We start from the raw sequence: 20,876 nt of genomic DNA on the forward strand, positions 1-20,876 counted from the left end.
CCATCACCCCTGGTGAGAGACAAAACCGCGACTCGTCAGTGAAGAGCACTTTTTGCCAGTCCTGTCTGGTCCAGCGACGGTGGGTTTGTGCCCATAGGCGACGTTGTTGCCAGTGATGTCTGGTGAGGACCTGCCTTACAACAGGCCTACAAGCCCTCAGTCCAGCCTCTCTCAGCCTATTGTGGACAGTCTGAGCACTGATTGAGGGATTGTGCGTTCCTGGTGTAACTTGGGCTGTTCTTGTTGCCATCCTACCTGTCCCGCAGGTGTGATGTTCGGATCCTTTGCCAGTGTTGTTACATGCAGCCTGCCACTGTGAGGATGATCAGCTGTCCATCCTGTCTCCCTGTAGCGCTGTCTTAGGCGTCTCACAGTACGGACATTGCCCTGGCCACATCTGCAGTCCTCATGCCTCCTTGCAGCATGCTTAAGCCACATTCACGCAGATGAGCAGTGTTTTTTCAGTCAGTAGAAAGGCCTCTTTAGTGTCCTAAGTTTTCATAACTGTAACCTTAATTGCCTACCGTCTGTCAGCTGTTAGTGTCTTAACAACCGTTCCTCAGGTGCATGTTCATTAATTGTTTATGGTTCATAGAACAAGCATGGGAAACCCTTTACAATGAAGATCTGTGAAGTTATTTGGATTTTTACTAATGATCTTTGAAAGACAGGGTCCTGAAAAAGTATCCACCCTTTTGCCTTGATGACAGCTTTGCACACTATTGGCATTCTCTCAACCAGCTTTAAGCTTTAGGAACAGCTCAAATAAGCAAAGAGAAACAACAGTCCATCGTTACTTTAAGACATGAAGGTCAGTCAGTCCGGAAAATTTCAAGAACCAAAATAAATGCTTCAGACATAAGAAACAGACACATCTCAACATCAACTGTTCAGAGGAGACTGCATGAATCAGGCCTTCATGGTCGAATTGACGCAAAGAAACCACTACTAATGGACACCATTAAGAAGAAGAGACTTGCTTGGGCCAAGAAACACGAGCAATGGACATTAGACCGGTGGAAATCTATCGTCGATGAGTCCAAATTTGAGATTTTTGGTTCCAACCGCCGTGTCTTTGTGAGACGCAGAGTAGGTGAACGGATGAGCTCCACATGTGTGGTTCCCACCGTGAAGCATGGAGGAGGAGGTGTGATGGTGCTTTGCTGGTGACACTGTCTGTGATTTATTTGGTATTTAAGGCACACTTAACCAGCATGGCTACCACAGCATTCTGCAGCGATACGCCTTCCCATATGGTTTGCACTTAGTGGGACTATCATTTGTTTTCAACAGGACAATGACCCACACACCTCCAGGCTGTGTAAGGGCTATTTGACCAATAAGTGTGATGGAGTGCTGCATCAGATGACCTGGCCTCCACAATCACCTGACCTCAACCCAATTGAGATGGTTTGGGATGAGTTGGACCGCAGAGTGAAGGAAAAGCAGCCAACAAGTGCTCAGCATATGTGGGAACTCCTTCAAGAAGACTGTTGGAAGAGCATTCCAGGTAAAGCAGGTTGAGAGAATACCAAGTGTGTACAAAGCTGTCATCAAGGCACAGGTGGCTACTTTGAAGAATCTCAACAAAAAAACATGTTTAGATTTGTTTAACACTTTTTTTGGTTACTACATTATTCCATATGTGTTATTTCATAGTTTTGATGTCTTCACTTTTATTCTACAATGTAGAAATGTAGAAATAGTTTGTCCAAAACTTTTGACTGATACTTTATAAATAAATGATTAGATAAATATTGAATTTGGCCTTTACTACTGTGTGTGTGTGTGTGTGAGACCAGATCTTCACCCAATTGAACACTTTTGGGAGATACTGGAGAGGTGCCAGCGTTTTCCCACCATCAACAAAACACCAAATTATGGATTTTTTTTCATAGAATGGTGTCATACCCTTCTGATTGAGTTCCAGTGCCACGCCCTGACCTTAGTATTCTTTGTTTTCTTTATTATTTTGGTTAGGTCAGGGTGTGACATGGGTGATGTATGTGTTTTTTACCCTGTCTAGGTGTTTTGTATGTCTATTGGTGTTTAGTAGTCTAGGTGTTATGTATGTCTATGGTTGCCTAGATTGGTTCTCAATTAGAGGCAGCTGTTTATCGTTGTCTCTGATTGGGAACCATATTTAGGCAGCCATTTTTCCTTGGGTATTTCGTGGGTTATTGTCTATGGTTAGTTGCCTGTGTCTGCACTTGTTTATATATATAGCGTCACGTTTGTTTAAATGTTCTTCGTTAATTAATAGAATGTATTCACATCACGCTGCGCCTTGGTCTCCTCCATTCAACGAACGTGACATCCAGACACTTGTAGAGTCTATGTCAATGAGCATTGAAGCTGTTCTGGCGGCTCGTTGTTCTGGAGGCTCGTCGTTCATTAAGACACTTTATGCTGGTGTTTCCTTTATTTTGGCAGGTACCTGTATGTTATGATCTCAGTGGCCTGCAGTATTTCTCACTGTCCTGTTGAGACAGCGCAAATAACAGTGTGTTATAATATACAGCTCTTTGTCAAGTCATTAATCTCACACCCGTCATGTCCCATACCAACACACAAACACAACTTCCCTTATTAAATCGTGTGCATACCATCGTCTTTATTCACATCTATACAATAGGCCTACTTATTCCAATGACGTTAAAGATCGAGACTAATGCTACATACCCGAATACGTCAATCTTACTGTAATGTTTTGACAATGATTACTTTACCATAAACATGAAACACAAATATGTATTTCACGATGCTCGGTTGCAATGTGTGGGTGAATCAAATAGTAAATGTACTGTTTTTTTTTTTTATATATTTTTTTTAAATCGGTCTTGATAGGCTCCACAGAGTGGAACTCCTGTCATCTCATCATGTCAACAAACAGTACACGGGCTGCCGAAGCAGTGATGTCACGCGGAGACAATGTAGCCAAGCGCCAGGATTGGACTTCAGCTCACCCGCGAGTCCCTCTGTATGTAGGTAACCATGACTACCGCCTGCCAAAGGCTGCACTCTCAACAGCTCCCTGGCTCCCGCAATCAGGGGCGGCTGAAAGACAACAGCAGGGACAGAGCTATTGAACAAGAGAGGGCTTGAACAGCAAGGTAAGAGACAGCTTTTCATATGGTATACTTAGTCACTAAAGATTATGTTTTTTTGGTTATGGGCAGTATATTTTAAAAACGTTTATTTAACCATTCTAAAATATGAGTTACTTCTTTGGGTGCTTAACAGTAGGCCACATGTGAACTGTATGCAGATGGAATACATTTACTCAGTGTACAGAAGGTTAATTCACACAGAAAACATTTGATTTTCCTTGTAAAGATATATATATTTTTTCTTCAAATTCTATTTGACTGCAACACAAACACAAGGCATTTGGAGTCCAGTCACAACGGTGTTATAATTAGCCACACTGCATTGTTAAAGATTGGGTGTGAACTCAGAGCAGAACAAACAAACACTGGAAAAGTCAAACACATTTTCCATGAATAGTGGTAATAATAGCAGACTACGAACTGCCACTAACATGAGACTCGATCAATCCTTGTCCCCTTTTTCCAACCCTCTGACCAGGGCCTGTGGATACAGTGTGTGCCCGGATGGACTTGGCCCAGCTATGGGGGGGTGATGACCGCGGCCTCTCCCACGTGGAAGGCAGCGACGACTGGGGTGATGAGTTAGGAGGACTGGGTGTTATACCCTTCAGTCATTCCTTCATCCCTCTCAGAGACTCTAGTCCACTCGTCCTCACCGATCTGGACATGTGGGACAGCAGGTCTCACTTTAAATCTCAGGTAAGGAACGATTTGTGATTTATGTAGGTGACTTATGATTTGTGTTATGAATTAATTATTTGGATCATGGTGAGGCGATTTTTTTGAGTGATGTTTTGTTCTGTTAGTCCTTAGCATGGAGTATGGCATGTAGGACTGGAGGGTTCCTCTCCAAAATGAGCACCGGGTGAGAGCAGAAGTTTTTTTTGTAACCTTAAAGACATAATGTTTTTTTAATTTTTTTTATGTACTTCTATTCAAGGCTGCACCTTGACTCTAGGTTGGTTTGAGCACTGCCTTTCACCTTTACAAAGGTAGGTTTACTCAAGCCGCTTGTATAATTTTATATTGATGACATCCGTTTCATGTGTCCTAGCACCTCCGCTAATGGCAGAGACAGTGGCTTCAGCAGACAGAGTGACCCAGGGCTGGGTAAAAGAAGATGGCAGTCGATGTCTCGCCTGGCCCCCGAGGGCGCCCCCCGGTCCCTCTCCCCTGTCTCCCCAGGGGTTGAGCTGAGAGCAGCCCTGGAAGAGAGTGGCTTTAGGTATGAGCCTTTATAATGCCTTATAGCAAGGTACTTAGAGAGACATAATATATTATAACCCTTTATAATACCTTATTAGATAGACATAACCTGCTGCTGCTGTATTATAAGCCTTATAACAAGGCATTATAAATATCATGGATAAATATAAGGTATTTATGTTATCTTATTATAAGGTACTACTTAGGGTGACATAGAATGTTACAAAGCCTTATAATAAGGTACTACTTAGGGTGACATAGAATGTTACAAAGCCTTATAATAAGGTACTACTTAGGGTGACATAGAATGTTACAAAGCCTTATAATAAGGTACTACTTAGGGTGACATAGAATGTTACAAAGCCTTATAATAAGGTACTACTTAGGGTGACATAGAATGTTACAAAGCCTTATAATAAGGTACTACTTAGGGTGACATAGAATGTTACAAAGCCTTATAATAAGGTACTACTTAGGGTGACATAGAATGTTACAAAGCCTTATAATAAGGTACTACTTAGGGTGACATAGAATGTTACAAAGCCTTATAATAAGGTACTACTTAGGGTGACATAGAATGTTACAAAGCCTTATAATAAGGTATTATAAAGTCTTGTAGACACGTATAAACCTGTAATAAATCATTGTATCTGCAGGCGAGCAGAGCTGGTGCAGAGGCTGCGGGAGGCCCATGGACGTCTGGACAGCCAGACAGACCTGCTGAAGAACAGAGACACACAGCCGCAGCAGAGCAGTAGTACTGCACAGCTGCTGGAGATGAAGCACAAGGTAAGTGAGAAAGATCTCTGGACTTTAAAAAAAGAGATATTCTGCCCGTTTAATGAATCAGAAGGTCTACGATCTCTGTGTACACTGTGAACTTAGAAACTATCTGGCTTTAATGATTCAGAAAGTCTACTATTTCTGTGTACACTCTGAACTTAGAAACTATCTGGCTTTAATGATTCAGAAAGTCTACTATTTCTGTGTACACTCTGAACTTAGAAACTATCTGGCTTTAATGAATCAGAAAGTCTACGATCTCTGTGTACACCCTGAACTGGTCTTTAATGGTCATAATGTAGTCTTAACTTCGACCCAGGAGAAGCCAGAGTCCCCTCTCAAGGTTTCTTCCTTCTTGGAAGTTTTTCAACACCATTGTACCTGCACTTGTTTTTAGGGGGTCTAGACCAGACTCTGTCTGGTCTTTGGGGTTCAGGTCAGGCTGTGTCTGGTCTTTGGGGTTCAGGTCAGGCCTTGTCTGGTCTTTGGGGTTCAGGCCAGGCCTTGTCTGGTCTTTGGGGTCTAGACCAGACTCTGTCTGGTCTTTCGGGTTCGGGCCAGGTTTGGTCTTTGGGGTTCAGGTCAGACTCTGTCTGGTCTTTCGGGTTCGGGTCAGGCTGTGTCTGGTCTTTGGGGTTCAGGTCAGGCTGTGTCTGGTCTTTCGCGTTCAGGTCAGGCTGTGTCTGGTCTTTGGGGTTCAGGTCAGGCTGTGTCTGGTCTTTGGGGTTCAGGTCAGGCTGTGTCTGGTCTTTGGGGTTCAGGCCAGGCCTTGTCTGGTCTTTGGGGTTCAGGTCAGGCTGTGTCTGGTCTTTGGGGTTCGGGCCAGACTCTGTCTGGTCTTTGGGGTTCGGGCCAGGTTTGGTCTTTGGGGTTCAGGTCAGGCTGTGTCTGGTCTTTGGGGTTCAGGTCAGGCTGTGTCTGGTCTTTGGGGTTCAGGCCAGGCCTTGTCTGGTCTTTGGGGTTCAGGTCAGGCCTTGTCTGGTCTTTGGGGTTCAGGTCAGGCCTTGTCTGGTCTTTGGGGTTCAGGTCAGGCTTTGTCTGGTCTTTGGGGTTCAGGTCAGGCTGTGTCTGGTCTTTGGGGTTCAGGTCAGGCTGTGTCTGGTCTTTGGGGTTCAGGTCAGGCTGTGTCTGGTCTTTGGGGTTCAGGTCAGGCTTTGTCTGGTCTTTGGGGTTCAGGTCAGGCTTTGTCTGGTCTTTGGGGTTCAGGTCAGGCTTTGTCTGGTCTTTGGGGTTCAGGTCAGGCTGTGTCTGGTCTTTGGGGTTCAGGTCAGGCTGTGTCTGGTCTTTGGGGTTCAGGTCAGGCTGTGTCTGGTCTTTGGGGTTCAGGTCAGGCTTTGTCTGGTCTTTGGGGTTCAGGTCAGGCTTTGTCTGGTCTTTGGGGTTCAGGTCAGGCTTTGTCTGGTCTTTGGGGTTCAGGCCAGGTTTTGTCTGGTCTTTGGGGTCTAGGTCAGTCCTTGTCTGGTCTTTGGAGTGTAAACCAGGTTTTGACTGGTCTTTGGGGTCTAGGACAGGTTTTGTCTGGTCTTTGGGGTTCAGGCCAGGTTTTGTCTGGTCTTTGGGGTTCAGGCTCACCCCTCAACCCGTTTGTCCTACAGCAGCTGGCAGATGCAGTGAGTGCTCTTGAGCAGGAGAAGGAGGCAGCTGAGTTGAGCCGGTTTGAGGAAAGTCGACGTCGAGGAGAACTGCAAGACAAGTGAGTACAATGACTAAGCCACTAAGAATGGCATTCATGACATTGAATGAGTTCATGCCATTCCCAAATCCCAGTGGAGATGAACAGGACAGCTATTCACCATGCAGGGGCCATTTCCATTTCAATTCAGTCATTTCAGAAACATATATATAATTTAACTTCCTGAATGGACTGAATTGAAATTAAATTGACCCCAACCCTGGTATTCACCTCAGTTTTCAAACCTGATATAAAGAACTCCCAAAAGAGACGTCAGTAAATTCCATTTATATGTACATCTGAAGGGTTCTCCGACTGGAGATGGACATGTTGAAGATGAGATCAAACCTGAGTGTTATCAAACCTGCGGCCCCAAGAACTAACAACAACCCACTCAGCAGGACCTCACCTGTTACACAACAAGACTTGTTCAGAGAGGTACACTGTTTAAACCTCATTGGACAAAACTCTTTGGTCCCAGGTCTGTTTGTGCAACTCCTCTGATTGTTGTCATAACGACCATAAGAGTTGATGCAGCACAAACAGATCTGGGACCAGGTGACTTGTGGATAATCCTGTTTAGAGTAAAACCCCACTTTAAGCAGCACTAAATCCATATGGAGGATTTTACAGTGTGTCTGTGTGTCCATGTGTCCGTGTGTCTGTGTGTCCATGTGTCCGTGTGTCCATGTGTCTGTGTGTCCATGTGTCTGTGTGTCCTTGTGTCCATGTGTCTGTGTGTCCATGTGTCTGTGTGTCCATGTGTCTGTGTGTCCATGTGTCCGTGTGTCCATGTGTCTGTGTGTCCTTGTGTCCGTGTGTCCATGTGTCTGTGTGTCCTTGTGTCCATGTGTCTGTGTGTCCTTGTGTCCATGTGTCTGTGTGTCCTTGTGTCTGTGTGTCCGTCTGTCTGTGTGTCCATGTGTCCGTGTGTCCGTGTGTCTGTGTGTCTGTGTGTCCGTGTGTCCTTGTATCCGTCTGTCTGTGTGTCCATGTGTCTGTGTGTCCATGTGTCTGTGTGTCCGTGTGTCTGTGTGTCCATGTGTCCGTGTGTCCGTGTGTCTGTGTGTCCATGTGTCTGTGTGTCTGTGTGTCCATGTGTCTGTGTGTCCATGTGTCCGTGTGTCTGTGTGTCCGTGTGTCTGTGTGTCTATGTATCTGTGTGTCCTTGTGTCTGTGTGTCCGTGTGTCCATGCAGGAAAAGCACAAAGCAGAGAGAGAGCTGTCCAGACTGAGAAAGGCCCTCAGAGAGGCCGAGGAGAGAGCAGAGGCCCTGGAGACAGAGAGAGACCTTCAGCAACTACACATCTCTAAAGAGGTTAGTCCAACAACTAGCCTCGTTTAATGTTGTTTCTGTCCCAAAGGACACCCTGTTCCCTGTCGTGTCCACAACCTTTGACCAAGGATTAAAGGCCCTAGTCTGTCTGTGTAGTTTTGCCAACTCCTGTGTTCATTGTTAACATTTTATTTTATTTTAAATGTAACCTTTCTTTAACTAGGCAAGTCAGTTATGAACAAATTCTCATTTACAATGACGACCTACCGGGGAACAGTGGGATAACTGTTCAGTGGGTAGAACGACATATTTTTACCTTATCAGCTTGGTCGATTCGATCCAGCAACCTTTAGGTTACTGTCCCCAACGCTCTAATGAACAGGCAGCTTTTAAATCATTGATGTACAACAGGAGAAAAAGGGGTCAGAGAACACTTCCTTGTGGTACTCCACAGTTTAAACAGACTCTTCTATACCTATTCATCTTAGTATCTTTCCCATTCTGTCTCCAGCCCCGTTCTCTCCCACCTCCCACTCTGTCTCCCCATCCCTGTTCTCTCCCTACCTCCCACTCTGTCTCTCCAGCCCTGTTCTCTCCCTACCTCCCACTCTGTGTCTCCAGCCCTGTTCTCTCCCTACCTCCCACTCTGTCTCCCCAGCCCTGTTCTCTCCCTACCTCCCACTCGGTGTCTCCAGCTCCGTTCTCAACTTACCTCCCACTCTGTCTCCCCAGTCCTGTTCTCTCCCTACCTCCCACTCTGTCTCCAGCCCTGTTCTCTCCCTACCTCCCATTCTGTCTCCAGCCCTGTTCTCTCCCTACCTCCCACTCTGTCTCCCCAGCCCTGTTCTCTCCCTACCTCCCACTCTGTCTCCAGCCCTGTTCTCTCCCTACCTCCCACTCTGTCTCCCCAGCCCTGTTATCTCCCTACCTCCCACTCTGTCTCCCCAGCCCTGTTCTCTCCCTACCTCCCACTCTGTCTCTCCAGCCCTGTTCTCTCCCTACCTCCCACTCTGTGTCTCCAGCCCTGTTCTCTCCCTACCTCCCACTCTGTCTCCCCAGCCCTGTTCTCTCCCTACCTCCCACTCGGTGTCTCCAGCTCCGTTCTCAACTTACCTCCCACTCTGTCTCCCCAGTCCTGTTCTCTCCCTACCTCCCACTCTGTCTCCAGCCCTGTTCTCTCCCTACCTCCCATTCTGTCTCCAGCCCTGTTCTCTCCCTACCTCCCACTCTGTCTCCCCAGCCCTGTTCTCTCCCTACCTCCCACTCTGTCTCCAGCCCTGTTCTCTCCCTACCTCCCACTCTGTCTCCCCAGCCCTGTTATCTCCCTACCTCCCACTCTGTCTCCCCAGCCCTGTTCTCTCCCTACCTCCCACTCTGTGTCTCCAGCCCTGTTCTCTCCCTACCTCCCACTCTGCCTCCCCAGCCCCGTTCTCTCCCTACCTCCCACTCTGTGTCTCCAGCCCTGTTCTCTCCCTACCTCCCACTCTGTGTCTCCAGCCCTGTTCTCTCCCTACCTCCCACTCTGTGTCTCCAGCCCTGTTCTCTCCCTACCTCCCACTCTGTGTCTCCAGCCCTGTTCTCTCCCTACCTCCCACTCTGTCTCCAAGGCTACAAAACACACGCTGAAGCACTTTTCACCGACCTTTCTCTCCCTACCTCCCGCTCTGTTTTGTCCAGGCTCAGAGGACCGTGTTGAACCAGACAGAGGAAGTGAACCAGAGACTGGGTCGGGCCTTGCAGACCCACAGTGAGCTGCAGGACCAGCTGAGTGAGGCACACAGTAAGCTGGGCCAGGCCACTCTGGTGAGTGGCAGGGTTGGGATCAATTCCATTTCATTTCAGGAAACCTTTGTTCATCACTCAAAGGGACAGACAGCATGAACTCTAGTCCTGGACTAGAAAAAACATAGTCAATGGACGTTCTTTTTAATCCAGAGGACTGAGCTTAATCAGTGTTTGGGAAACCAACCCAAAGTCCTCTTTCACTTCACCGACGGGTCCTAACCACCCTCTCTGTCGAGCAGGAGGGGGACCTTCTGACCTCCAAGGTGTTGCGGCTGGAGGACAGTGTGGAGGACCTGAAGATCAAGCTGACCACGGCCATGTCTGACAAGGACCGCTTACTGCAGGTCTCCGTCCATCCTCTGTCTACTAGCTAATCACTGTGGCCCCAATCCTAACTTCACATCCATGCATGATGAGTTATCGTGCAAATCTTCCATTAACATCCAAAGTGTGATCGTGATCATCGAGATAAGGGCATCTCGAGTATAACGATGCACAGATCCAAAAGTATTTGTGCATAGATGCTTTGTCTTGATGAACACCTGCGTATGTTCTGTCATGTACAGGAGAAGGCAGACCTGCACCAGCATGCTCAGGATCTGGAGCTGCAGTTGGAGAGGGCCCAGAGAGGCAGGGAAGGCTACACGGACCAGGTGTGTGAGCTCAGCAACCAGCTGGCTGAGGCCAAGGCTCACACCAACAGGCAGGGGCAGGACACTGTGCAGATGAAACAGGAACTTCTGACTGTGACAGAGGTGTGAAGTTTGAAAGAACTTGGTTTGGTTATGGACTGTGACGTAGCAGGTTAAAAAAATTCTGGGAATAAAAAATAAAAAAGGGGAAACTTTCTATTAAAACATTTCTGAAACGTTCCGTATATATTTACCAGAACAATGGACCCTAAAAGGGGAAACTTTCTATTAAAACATATCTGAAACGTTCCGTATATATTTACCAGAACAATGGACCCTAAAAGGTGAAACTTTATATTAATTATATAAATTATTTAAATATAAATTATTTTTAATTATATTAAACCCTATTTCTGGTCCCAGTGCTGTACCTGTTGGTTCCACTTGTTGAGCTGAATGGTTCTGTACTCTGTGACTGAATTTTCTTCCTTGCTTAAGTGTTCCGTATCCCGTCTGAATGTTTAACCACCATCTATCTCTTTGATATTGGACAGATGAATGAAAAGATGACATCAGAGCTGGAGATGGTCAGACAGAGGCTGGAGTCCTCATTGGCTCAGCTGCATGAGCTGGGGGCGGAGAGAGTCATCCACACCAATCAGATCGCAGCTCTGGAGACGGAGCGCTCGCAGCTGATTGGAGAGAAGCAGGAGTTGACGAGTTCTATTGGACGGGATGGAAGACAGGAGGAGGAAGTGACAGAGTTGAGGGAGAGTTGTTGTCAGCTCAGGTGAGAGGAATAACAGACTGCAGATGTACATTTGGAGATCACCACTTGGTACCATAGCCTTAAGCTCAAATCAACCCCTAACTGTGACCCCGACCCCTAGGCCAAGATCCTAGATGACAATTTCACCAGAGTGCGAGATAGAGATACTACCCGTTGTTGCGGTGACTGTATTGCCGCCACACTGGCAGTCATGAGTAATGACCGCAGTAAAATTCCATGTGACTGTTGAGTCGCAGTAATCTCCTCTTGTTCGCTTTGTACATGCGTTGGTAGTACCCAACTCGCTAATGACCATCAGGTCACTAATGGCCTGGTACTCAGGGCTCTATTGTTCCTCCATCAGGTCACTAATGGCCTGGTACTCAGGTCTCTATTGTTCCTCCATCAGGTCCTAATGGCCTGGTACTCAGGTCTCTATTGTTCCTCCATCAGGTCATTAATGGCCTGGTACTCAGGTCTCTATTGTTCCTCCATCAGGTCACTAATGGCCTGGTACTCAGGTCTCTATTGTTCCTCCATCAGGTCACTAATGGCCTGGTACTCAGGTCTCTATTGTTCCTCCATCAGGTCCTAATGGCCTGGTACTCAGGTCTCTATTGTTCCTCCATCAGGTCACTAATGGCCTGGTACTCAGGTCTCTATTGTTCCTCCATCAGGTCCTAATGGCCTGGTACTCAGGTCTCTATTGTTCCTCCATCAGGTCCTAATGGCCTGGTACTTAGGGCTCTATTGTTCCTCCATCAGGTCCTAATGGCCTGGTACTCAGGGCTCTATAGTCCCTCCATCAGGTCACTAATGGCCTGGTACTCAGGGCTCTATTGTCCCTCCATCAGGTCACTAATGGCCTGGTACTCAGGTCTCTATTGTTCCTCCATCAGGTCCTAATGGCCTGGTACTCAGGTCTCTATTGTTCCTCCATCAGGTCCTAATGGCCTGGTACTTAGGGCTCTATTGTTCCTCCATCAGGTCCTAATGGCCTGGTACTTAGGGCTCTATTGTTCCTCCATCAGGTCACTAATGGCCTGGTACACCGGGCTCTATTGTTCCTCCATCAGGTCCTAATGGTCTGGTACTTAGGGCATTAGTGATTAGTCTGATATATTCCGCTTGACAGGTGATATTCCGCTTGACAGGCGATATTCCGCAGGTGATATTCCACTTGACAGGTTATATTCCGCCTAGACTCCGTACACCATGGGTTTTCCAACTCTGTCCCTGCAGCTACACAACACTTCAATCTGTTCAGGAACATCAATAGTAACATGTTTTCACAACAAAAACTTTCATTAGACAGCCTCCCTCCCTCTGCCCGCTCGAGGAGATGGAAACGCACAGTGTTGAGATATTCTGTAACTAAAAAGGTAAGTGTGTGTCAGGCTATTAATTCTAAATGACATACTACTAGGCTATTCTAAATCCAATACAAATTCACTGTAATTATAGGCTAACTGTAAGCCGCCCTGCAAAATCAATGAACCAATTGCATCGCCAAGGCATACGTTCTCTCCCAGACTCATGGATAGTAAGTTTGCAGTGTAGCACAAGGTAACCAGTCCATCCAGTATGCCAAATAATACAGTCCACAATCAAAGGGGATTACTAGAATTTGTTTAATTTTGGAGAATAGGCTAGTAGAATATCACCTGTCAAGCGGAATATCGCCTGTCAAGTGGAATATCACCTATCAAGAGGAATATCACCTGTCAAGCGGAATATCACATATCAAGAGGAATATCACCTGTCAAGCGGAATATCCCCTATCAAGCGGAATATCACCTGTCAAGCGGAATATCACCTGTCAAGAGGAATATCACCTGTCAAGCGGAATATCACCTGTCAAGCGGAATATCACCTGTCAAGCGGAATATCACCTGTCAAGAGGAATATCACCTGTCAAGCGGAATATCACCTATCAAGCGGAATATCACCTGTCAAGCGGAATATCACCTGTCAAGCGGAATATCACCTGTCAAGCGGAATATCACCTGTCAAGCGGAATATCGCCTGTCAAGAGGAATATCACATATCAAGAGGAATATCACCTGTCAAGCGGAATATCACATATCAAGAGGAATATCGCCTGTCAAGAGGAATATCGCCTGTCAAGCGGAATATCACCTGTCAAGCGGAATATCACCTGTCAAGAGGAATATCACCTGTCAAGCGGAATATCACCTATCAGAGGAATATCACCTGTCAAGCGGAATATCACCTGTCAAGCGGAATATCACCTGTCAAGCGGAAATATCACCTGTCAAGCAGAATATCACCTGTCAAGCGGAATATCACCTGTCAAGAGGAATATCACCTATCAAGAGGAATATCGCCTGTCAAGAGGAATATCACATATCAAGAGGAATATCACCTGTCAAGTGGAATATCACATATCAAGAGGAATATCGCCTGTCAAGAGGAATATCGCCTGTCAAGCGGAATATCACCTGTCAAGCGGAATATCACCTGTCAAGAGGAATATCACCTGTCAAGCGGAATATCACCTATCAGAGGAATATCACCTGTCAAGCGGAATATCACCTGTCAAGCGGAATATCACCTGTCAAGAGGAATATCGCCTGTCAAGCGGAATATCACCTGTCAAGCGGAATATCACATATCAAGAGGAATATCACCTGTCAAGCGGAATATCACATATCAAGAGGAATATCGCCTGTCAAGAGGAATATCGCCTGTCAAGCGGAATATCACCTGTCAAGCGGAATATCACCTGTCAAGAGGAATATCACCTGTCAAGCGGAATATCACCTATCAGAGGAATATCACCTGTCAAGCGGAATATCACCTGTCAAGCGGAATATCACCTGTCAAGCGGAAATATCACCTGTCAAGCAGAATATCACCTGTCAAGCGGAATATCACCTGTCAAGAGGAATATCACCTGTCAAGCGGAATATCACCTATCAGAGGAATATCACCTGTCAAGCGGAATATCACCTGTCAAGCGGAATATCACCTGTCAAGCGGAAATATCACCTGTCAAGCAGAATATCACCTGTCAAGCGGAATATCACCTGTCAAGAGGAATATCACCTATCAAGAGGAATATCACCTGTCAAGCGGAATATCACCTGTCAAGCGGAATATCACCTGTCAAGAGGAATATCACCTGTCAAGCGGAATATCACCTGTCAAGCGGAATATCACCTGTCAAGAGGAAGATGATCACTTGATGAGAGAACTAGAACTCTAGAAATCTAGCCTCTAGGGCCTGTTTCAAATGATCACTTGATGAGAGAACTAGAACTCTAGAAATCTAGCCTCTAGGGCCTGTTTCAGATGATCACTTGATGAGAGAACTAGAACTCTAGAAATCTAGCCTCTAGGGCCTGTTTCAGATGATCACTTTTACACTCAACATATCCACTTCATATGCCCACACGCTCCGGACTGGGGAAAAACATTAAATTATATTCTTCTTACTATAAAAATCCTATGATTTAAAATAATGGCATGGGACTTGTAAATATATCTTATCAGCTAAATGAACAGGCCTACAGCCCTATGGTATGGAGCATAGCCAGATAACATACAGTATCTAGTCTGATAAATGAACAAGTCTATAGCCAGATAACAAACAGTATCTAGTCTGATAAATGAACCAGCCTACAGTCTATAGCCAGATAACATAGAGTATCTAGTCTGATAAATGAACCAGCCTACAGTCTATAGCCAGATAACATACAGTATCTAGTCTGATAAATGAACAAGCCTACAGTCTATATCATAGTCAGATAACATACAGTATCTAGTCTGATAAATGAACAAACCTACAGTCTATAGCCAGATAACATACAGTATCTAGTCTGATAAATGAACAGGCCTACAGTCTATAGCCAGATAACATACAGTATCTAGTCTGATAAATGAACCAGCCTACAGTCTATAGCCAGATAACATACAGTATCTAGTCTGATAAATGAACAGGCCTACAGTCTATAGCCAGATAACATACAGTATCTAGTCTGATAAATGAACAACCCTACAGTCTATAGCCAGATAACATACAGTATCTAGTCTGATAAATGAACAAGACTACAGCCTATAGCCAGATAACATACAGAATCTAGTGTGATAAATGAACAAGCCTACAGTCTATATCATAGTCAGATAACATACAGTATCTAGTCTGATAAATGAACAAGTCTACAGCCCTATAACCAGATAACATACAGTATCTAGTCTGATAAATGAACAAACCTACAGTCTATAGCCAGATAACATACAGTATCTAGTCTGATAAATGAACAGGCCTACAGTCTATATCATAGAGCATAGCCAGATAACATACAGTATCTAGTCTGATAAATGAACAGGCCTACAGTCTATATCATAGAGCATAGCCAGATAACATACAGTAGACCAACTCATAATCTGTTCTTCTGAAATACATTTTCTTCATATCATAATGTTTCTTTAGACCTGAATAAAAATAAATCATGGATTTATTGTGATGGTGTAATATTAAATTGATTTATTAGACTTAAAAAAAGACATTTTTTAATGTAGAGGGTCCAAAGGCTTGTTTGTGTGAAGGCCTGGAGTTGTTAAACGTGTTTATGTTAATTAACAGTCCATTACCGAGAGACACGTTTTTTGACTTTTTTATGACAATGACCGGCTGACACAATTTCATGACTGCCACAGGCCTATTTACACCTATCCAATCCTCTCAGATCTACACAAGTGCATTGTGGGTAGAGGCTATGGGGTTGATTTGTGTTTCGCAATGTCTTTAACACAACAACTATGGACATGCATTAATGATAGGATTGTCATCGTTAACGTCAATAACATCACATCACATCACCAGTGAATCCCAGGATGCCTTGGAGTCAGAGAACCAGAGGCTGCACGAATGCTGCCTGACCTTGGAGGCGGAGCTCCTGGAAAAGGAGGAGGGGCTGTGTCAGAAGGGGGAGGAGCTGCAGCGGTTGGAGGCTGAGTCGGCTCAGAACATGGAGGAGCTGAGGGGTGTGGCCTCACACTGGAGCGAGAAGTGGCAGGATGTGGCTATGGCATTACAATCCACCCAGGCAGAACTAGAGGAACTCAGAGAGAAGAACCCTGGAGATACAGTAAGATGAGATTGTCTCTAACGTACCGTGGCTGCAGAATAAATAAAAACAGTAAATTAAATAAAAATTGGTCAATCAATTGATCAAGCAATCACCTTATTTTGCGTACCCTAGCTGTTCTGTATTGTTGAGATCCGTGTAGTTGTGTGATTTGTGGCTTTCAGCTTCAAGAGGAGGTGGTACGGCTGAAGGTGGAGGTTGAGAGACTTCAGACACAGGGACAGAGAGACAAGTGAGCGTGGACAATCCGGACGGACATTTCGATTAGACCGATTTATGAATCCCAGACATTTCAAATGTCTGTAATTTTAACCATTACATGAATGTGTTCTTCGTTCAGGGAAGAGATTCAGACTCTTCATCAGCACTGGGCCAGTAAAGAGGCGGAGCTGAGCAGAGTCATTAAAGATGCCGGTTCTCTGCTGAAGGTAGAGCTGAACGCTTGTAAACAACAGTTGGAGCTGGAGAGGAGCCGGACTCGGGCTCTACACAACAGACTCAAAGTTAAAGACAACCCTCATATCTTGGGTAAAAAGTTTAATTTATTAATTAATTTGTTCAGCAATTCATTTATTCATAAATACATTCAAAGGGAATAGAGCAGTGATAGGAAACCGTGGCCCTGGAGGACCGCAGGTACGTTGTGTTTTGGATTTAACCGACCTGGAAGAGCAGGTGTGAAAAAATGTAGACAATCACTGATAATGATCAATTAACTAAGTTTCTCAGTGTGCTGCCTAGTTGTCTCAAAATCCTGCAGTACCAATGGCACTCCAGGAACAGGGTTACCAAACCCCTGGAATAGAGTGAGGATCTTTCTGTCTGTGGTGCCAGTGGTGCACTACAAAACACAAGGAGTTGACACTGTTGTCCTCTGCAGGTAGGGGAATGGTAGAAACGTTTGATAAAGGGACAGAGACAGAGTGAGTATGATCCCATTCTTCTATTAAATATATCATAATGAAGTATTTTCTACGAACGTAGAACCAGGACTACTTGCACAAGCATAGTAAGGTTTCAATTATGAAGAATCTAAATATCGTATGTCTCTAGATTCTGAATGCACTTAAATGCATCTTGATTTACGCACAGAGATGCAGAGAGACACAGACACAGAGACACATTACATGGAGACATAGAGACACAGGAATATTTTCATTTTGTCTTTCCTAGTATACTACCACAGACACGGGATGAACAGGTCTCGCTGGAGGAGCTGGGCCAGGTGAGGGAAGAGCTACTGATGGTCTCCCTGGAGGAGGTGGATGGGGGCCAGGTGAGGGTAGAGCTACTGGAGGAGGTGGATGGGGCCCAGGTGAGGGCAGAGCTACTGATGGTCTCCCTGGAGGAGGTGGATGGGGGCCAGGTGAGGGCAGAGCTACTGGAGGAGGTGGATGGGGCCCAGGTGAGGGCAGAGCTACGGATGGTCTCCCTGGAGGAGGTGGGTGGGGGCCAGGTGAGGGCAGAGCTACTGGAGGAGGTGGATGGGGCCCAGGTGAGGGCAGAGCTACTGATGGTCTCCCTGGAGGAGCTGGGCCAGGTGAGGGCAGAGCTACAGATAGTCTCCCTGGAGGAGGTGGATGGGGGCCAGGTGAGGGCAGAGCTACAGATGGTCTCCCTGGAGGAGGTGGATGGGGGCCAGGTGAGGGCAGAGCTACAGATGGTCTCCCTGGAGGAGGTGGATGGGGCCCAGGTGAGGGCAGAGCTACTGGAGGAGGTGGATGGGGGCCAGGTGAGGGCAGAGCTACAGATGGTCTCCCTGGAGGAGGTGTGGATGGGGGCAAGGTGAGGGTAGAGTTACTGGAGGTGGATGGGGCCCAGGTGAAGGCAGAGCTACAGATGGTCTCCCTGGAGGAAGTGGATGGGGGCCAGGTGAGGGCAGAGCTACTGGAGGAGGTGGATGGGGGCCAGGTGAGGGCAGAGCTACTGGAGGAGGTGGATGGGGGCCAGGTGAGGGCAGAGCTACTGGAGGAGGTGGATGGGGCCCAAGTGAGGGCAGAGCTACTGGAGCAGGTGGATGGGGCACAGGTAAGGGTAGACCTACAGATGGTCTCCATGGAGGAGGTGGATGGGGCCCAGGTGAGGGGCAGCGCTACAGATGGTCTCCATGGAGGAGGTGGATGGGGCCCAGGTGAGGGCAGAGCTACTGGAGCAGGTGGATGGGGCCCAGGTGAGGGTAGACCTACAGATGGTCTCCATGGAGGAGGTGGATGGGGCCCAGGTGAGGGTAGACCTACAGATGGTCTCCATGGAGGAGGTGGATGGGGCCCAGGTGAGGGTAGACCTACAGATGGTCTCCATGGAGGAGGTGGATGGGGCCCAGGTGAGGGTAGACCTACAGATGGTCTCCATGGAGGAGGTGGATGGGGCCCAGGTGAGGGTAGACCTACAGATGGTCTCCATGGAAGAGGTGGATGGGGCCCAGGTGAGGGTAGACCTACAGATGGTCTCCATGGAGGAGGTGGATGGGGCCCAGGTGAGGGTAGACCTACAGATGGTCTCCATGAAGGAGGTGGATGGGGCCCAGGTGAGGGTAGACCTACAGATGGTCTCCATGGAGGAGGTGGATGGGGCCCAGGTGAGGGCAGAGCTACTGGAGCAAGTGGATGGGGCCCAGGTGAGGCGCAGAGCTACATAAAGGCGTGGGACATGTTGAGGGACAGAGACACTAAACTGGAGGAGCAGCAACATGAGCTACAGTCAGCCAGGGGACAGGTGGGGTAGACAGTTAATCAATCAATTAAACAATCAGACAATTTGTTCATGTGTTTCCCTCTTCTGCACATCCTGACTGTCATGAGGTGTCACAGCTAAATAGTGAACTTCAGAGGCTGGAGCTGGAAGTGGCAGAGAGAGAAGAGCACCTGAGGGAGAAGTATGTCAGCCTTATCTGTAACATGTACATTTTGAAAATGAACAGCTAAATTAAATCTCTCACAGCTAATCCAAAAATGACCCACGATGAGAGAATGTAGTCTGACGTGTCATTGTCCCGTTTGCAGGGAACATGCTCTGAGGAGTCTGGAGAGACTGAGAGATGCCGAGAGGACAGAGACGCAAATCAAGGTTTCTACACTGGAGTTGAAGGTATTGAAGGGCTCTGATCACTTTTCAAGGGAATTACTGTATATCTGTGACGTTTTGTCCATCATGAAAGATACCTCCCACTTTCTCTCTCTCTCTCTCTCTCTTTTGCTTTTTCTATCACTCTTTCTCCTCCCCCCGCTCTCTCTCATTGCCACAGTTGATTAACCTAAAGGAGCAGGCCGGTGGAGAAGGCCTATGTCATGGAGGCCAAGAACAAGCTCAGCACACTGACTCACTGAGGTCTCAGCTAGAGGGTAAGGGGTTTCTATGGGAAGAGCAGGAGAAGCCACTGGAATCATTGCACTACTGCGTTGAACTTCTAAACACGCACTTTCTCCAACACACTTTGTCTTGCTCACAGAGAGCAGGAGGAGAGCCAATCAGCTGCAACAGGAGAGAGACCAGGCAGTTCAGAGGCTACAGACTCTCCGCCGGCTATATCAGGTAGACTATACACAGACCGTGTTCCATCAGGTAGACTATACACATAGACAGTGTTCCATCAGGTAGACTATACACATAGACAGTGTTCCATCAGGTAGACTATACACAGACAGTGTTCCATCAGGTAGACTATACACAGACAGTGTTCCATCAGGTAGACTATACACAGACAGTGTTCCATCAGGTAGACTATACACAGACAGTGTTCCATCAGGTAGACTATACACAGACAGTGTTCCATCAGGTAGACTATACACACAGACAGTGTTCCATCAGGTAGACTATACACAGACAGTGTTCCATCAGGTAGACTATACACATAGACAGTGTTCCAACAGGTAGACTATACACAGACAGTGTTCCATCAGGTAGACTATACATATAGACAGTGTGCCATCAGGTAGACTATACACATAGACAGTGTTCCATCAGGTAGACTATACACAGACAGTGTTCCATCAGGTAGACTATACACAGACAGTGTTCCATCAGGTAGACTATACACATAGACAGTGTTCCAACAGGTAGACTATACACAGACAGTGTTCCATCAGGTAGACTATACACAGACAGTGTTCCAACAGGTAGACTATACACAGACAGTGTTCCAACAGGTAGACTATACACATAGACCGTGTTCCATCAGGTAGACTATACACATAGACCGTGTTCCATCTGGTAGACTATACACACAGACAGTGTTCCATCAGGTAGACTACACACAGACAGTGTTCCATCAGGTAGACTATACACAGACAGTGTTCCATCAGGTAGACTATACACAGACAGTGTTCCATCAGGTAGACTATACACAGACAGTGTTCCATCAGGTAGACTATACACAGACAGTGTTCCATCAGGTAGACTATACACACAGACAGTGTTCCATCAGGTAGACTACACACAGACAGTGTTCCATCAGGTAGACTATACACAGACAGTGTTCCATCAGGTAGACTATACACACAGACAGTGTTCCATCAGGTAGACTATACACA

At 46.5% G+C, this 20,876-nt stretch overlaps 1 protein-coding gene across 6 annotated transcripts in view; it reads left to right on the forward strand.

Annotated features, from left to right (window-relative positions):
- The first annotated feature begins 2,976 nt into the window (after positions 1-2,976).
- LOC110500731 (centrosome-associated protein CEP250) overlaps positions 2,977-20,876 on the forward strand; it is a 32,353-nt gene continuing 14,453 nt past the window's right edge. For 3 of the 6 annotated variants that reach the window (XM_036960394.1, XM_036960418.1, XM_036960408.1), the window contains exons 1-21: positions 2,977-3,113; positions 3,589-3,809; positions 3,917-3,975; positions 4,165-4,335; positions 4,973-5,105; positions 6,695-6,792; positions 7,077-7,209; positions 7,970-8,089; positions 9,725-9,850; positions 10,072-10,176; positions 10,399-10,587; positions 11,019-11,254; positions 16,083-16,347; positions 16,512-16,579; positions 16,688-16,875; positions 17,228-17,270; positions 17,521-17,623; positions 19,149-19,222; positions 19,350-19,434; positions 19,592-19,688; positions 19,796-19,878. In XM_036960394.1, coding sequence (XP_036816289.1) covers positions 3,615-3,809; positions 3,917-3,975; positions 4,165-4,335; positions 4,973-5,105; positions 6,695-6,792; positions 7,077-7,209; positions 7,970-8,089; positions 9,725-9,850; positions 10,072-10,176; positions 10,399-10,587; positions 11,019-11,254; positions 16,083-16,347; positions 16,512-16,579; positions 16,688-16,875; positions 17,228-17,270; positions 17,521-17,623; positions 19,149-19,222; positions 19,350-19,434; positions 19,592-19,688; positions 19,796-19,878 — 2,571 coding nt within the window. In that variant the 5' untranslated portion in view covers positions 2,977-3,113; positions 3,589-3,614. The remainder of the gene's footprint in view (positions 3,114-3,588; positions 3,810-3,916; positions 3,976-4,164; positions 4,336-4,972; positions 5,106-6,694; positions 6,793-7,076; positions 7,210-7,969; positions 8,090-9,724; positions 9,851-10,071; positions 10,177-10,398; positions 10,588-11,018; positions 11,255-16,082; positions 16,348-16,511; positions 16,580-16,687; positions 16,876-17,227; positions 17,271-17,520; positions 17,624-19,148; positions 19,223-19,349; positions 19,435-19,591; positions 19,689-19,795; positions 19,879-20,876) is intronic. The other 3 variants (XM_036960411.1, XM_036960416.1, XM_036960400.1) reach the window with 3 other exon arrangements.

The sequence above is a fragment of the Oncorhynchus mykiss genome, chromosome 2 (genome assembly GCF_013265735.2).
Source record: "Oncorhynchus mykiss isolate Arlee chromosome 2, USDA_OmykA_1.1, whole genome shotgun sequence".
NCBI classification, from domain to species: Eukaryota; Metazoa; Chordata; class Actinopteri; order Salmoniformes; family Salmonidae; genus Oncorhynchus; species Oncorhynchus mykiss.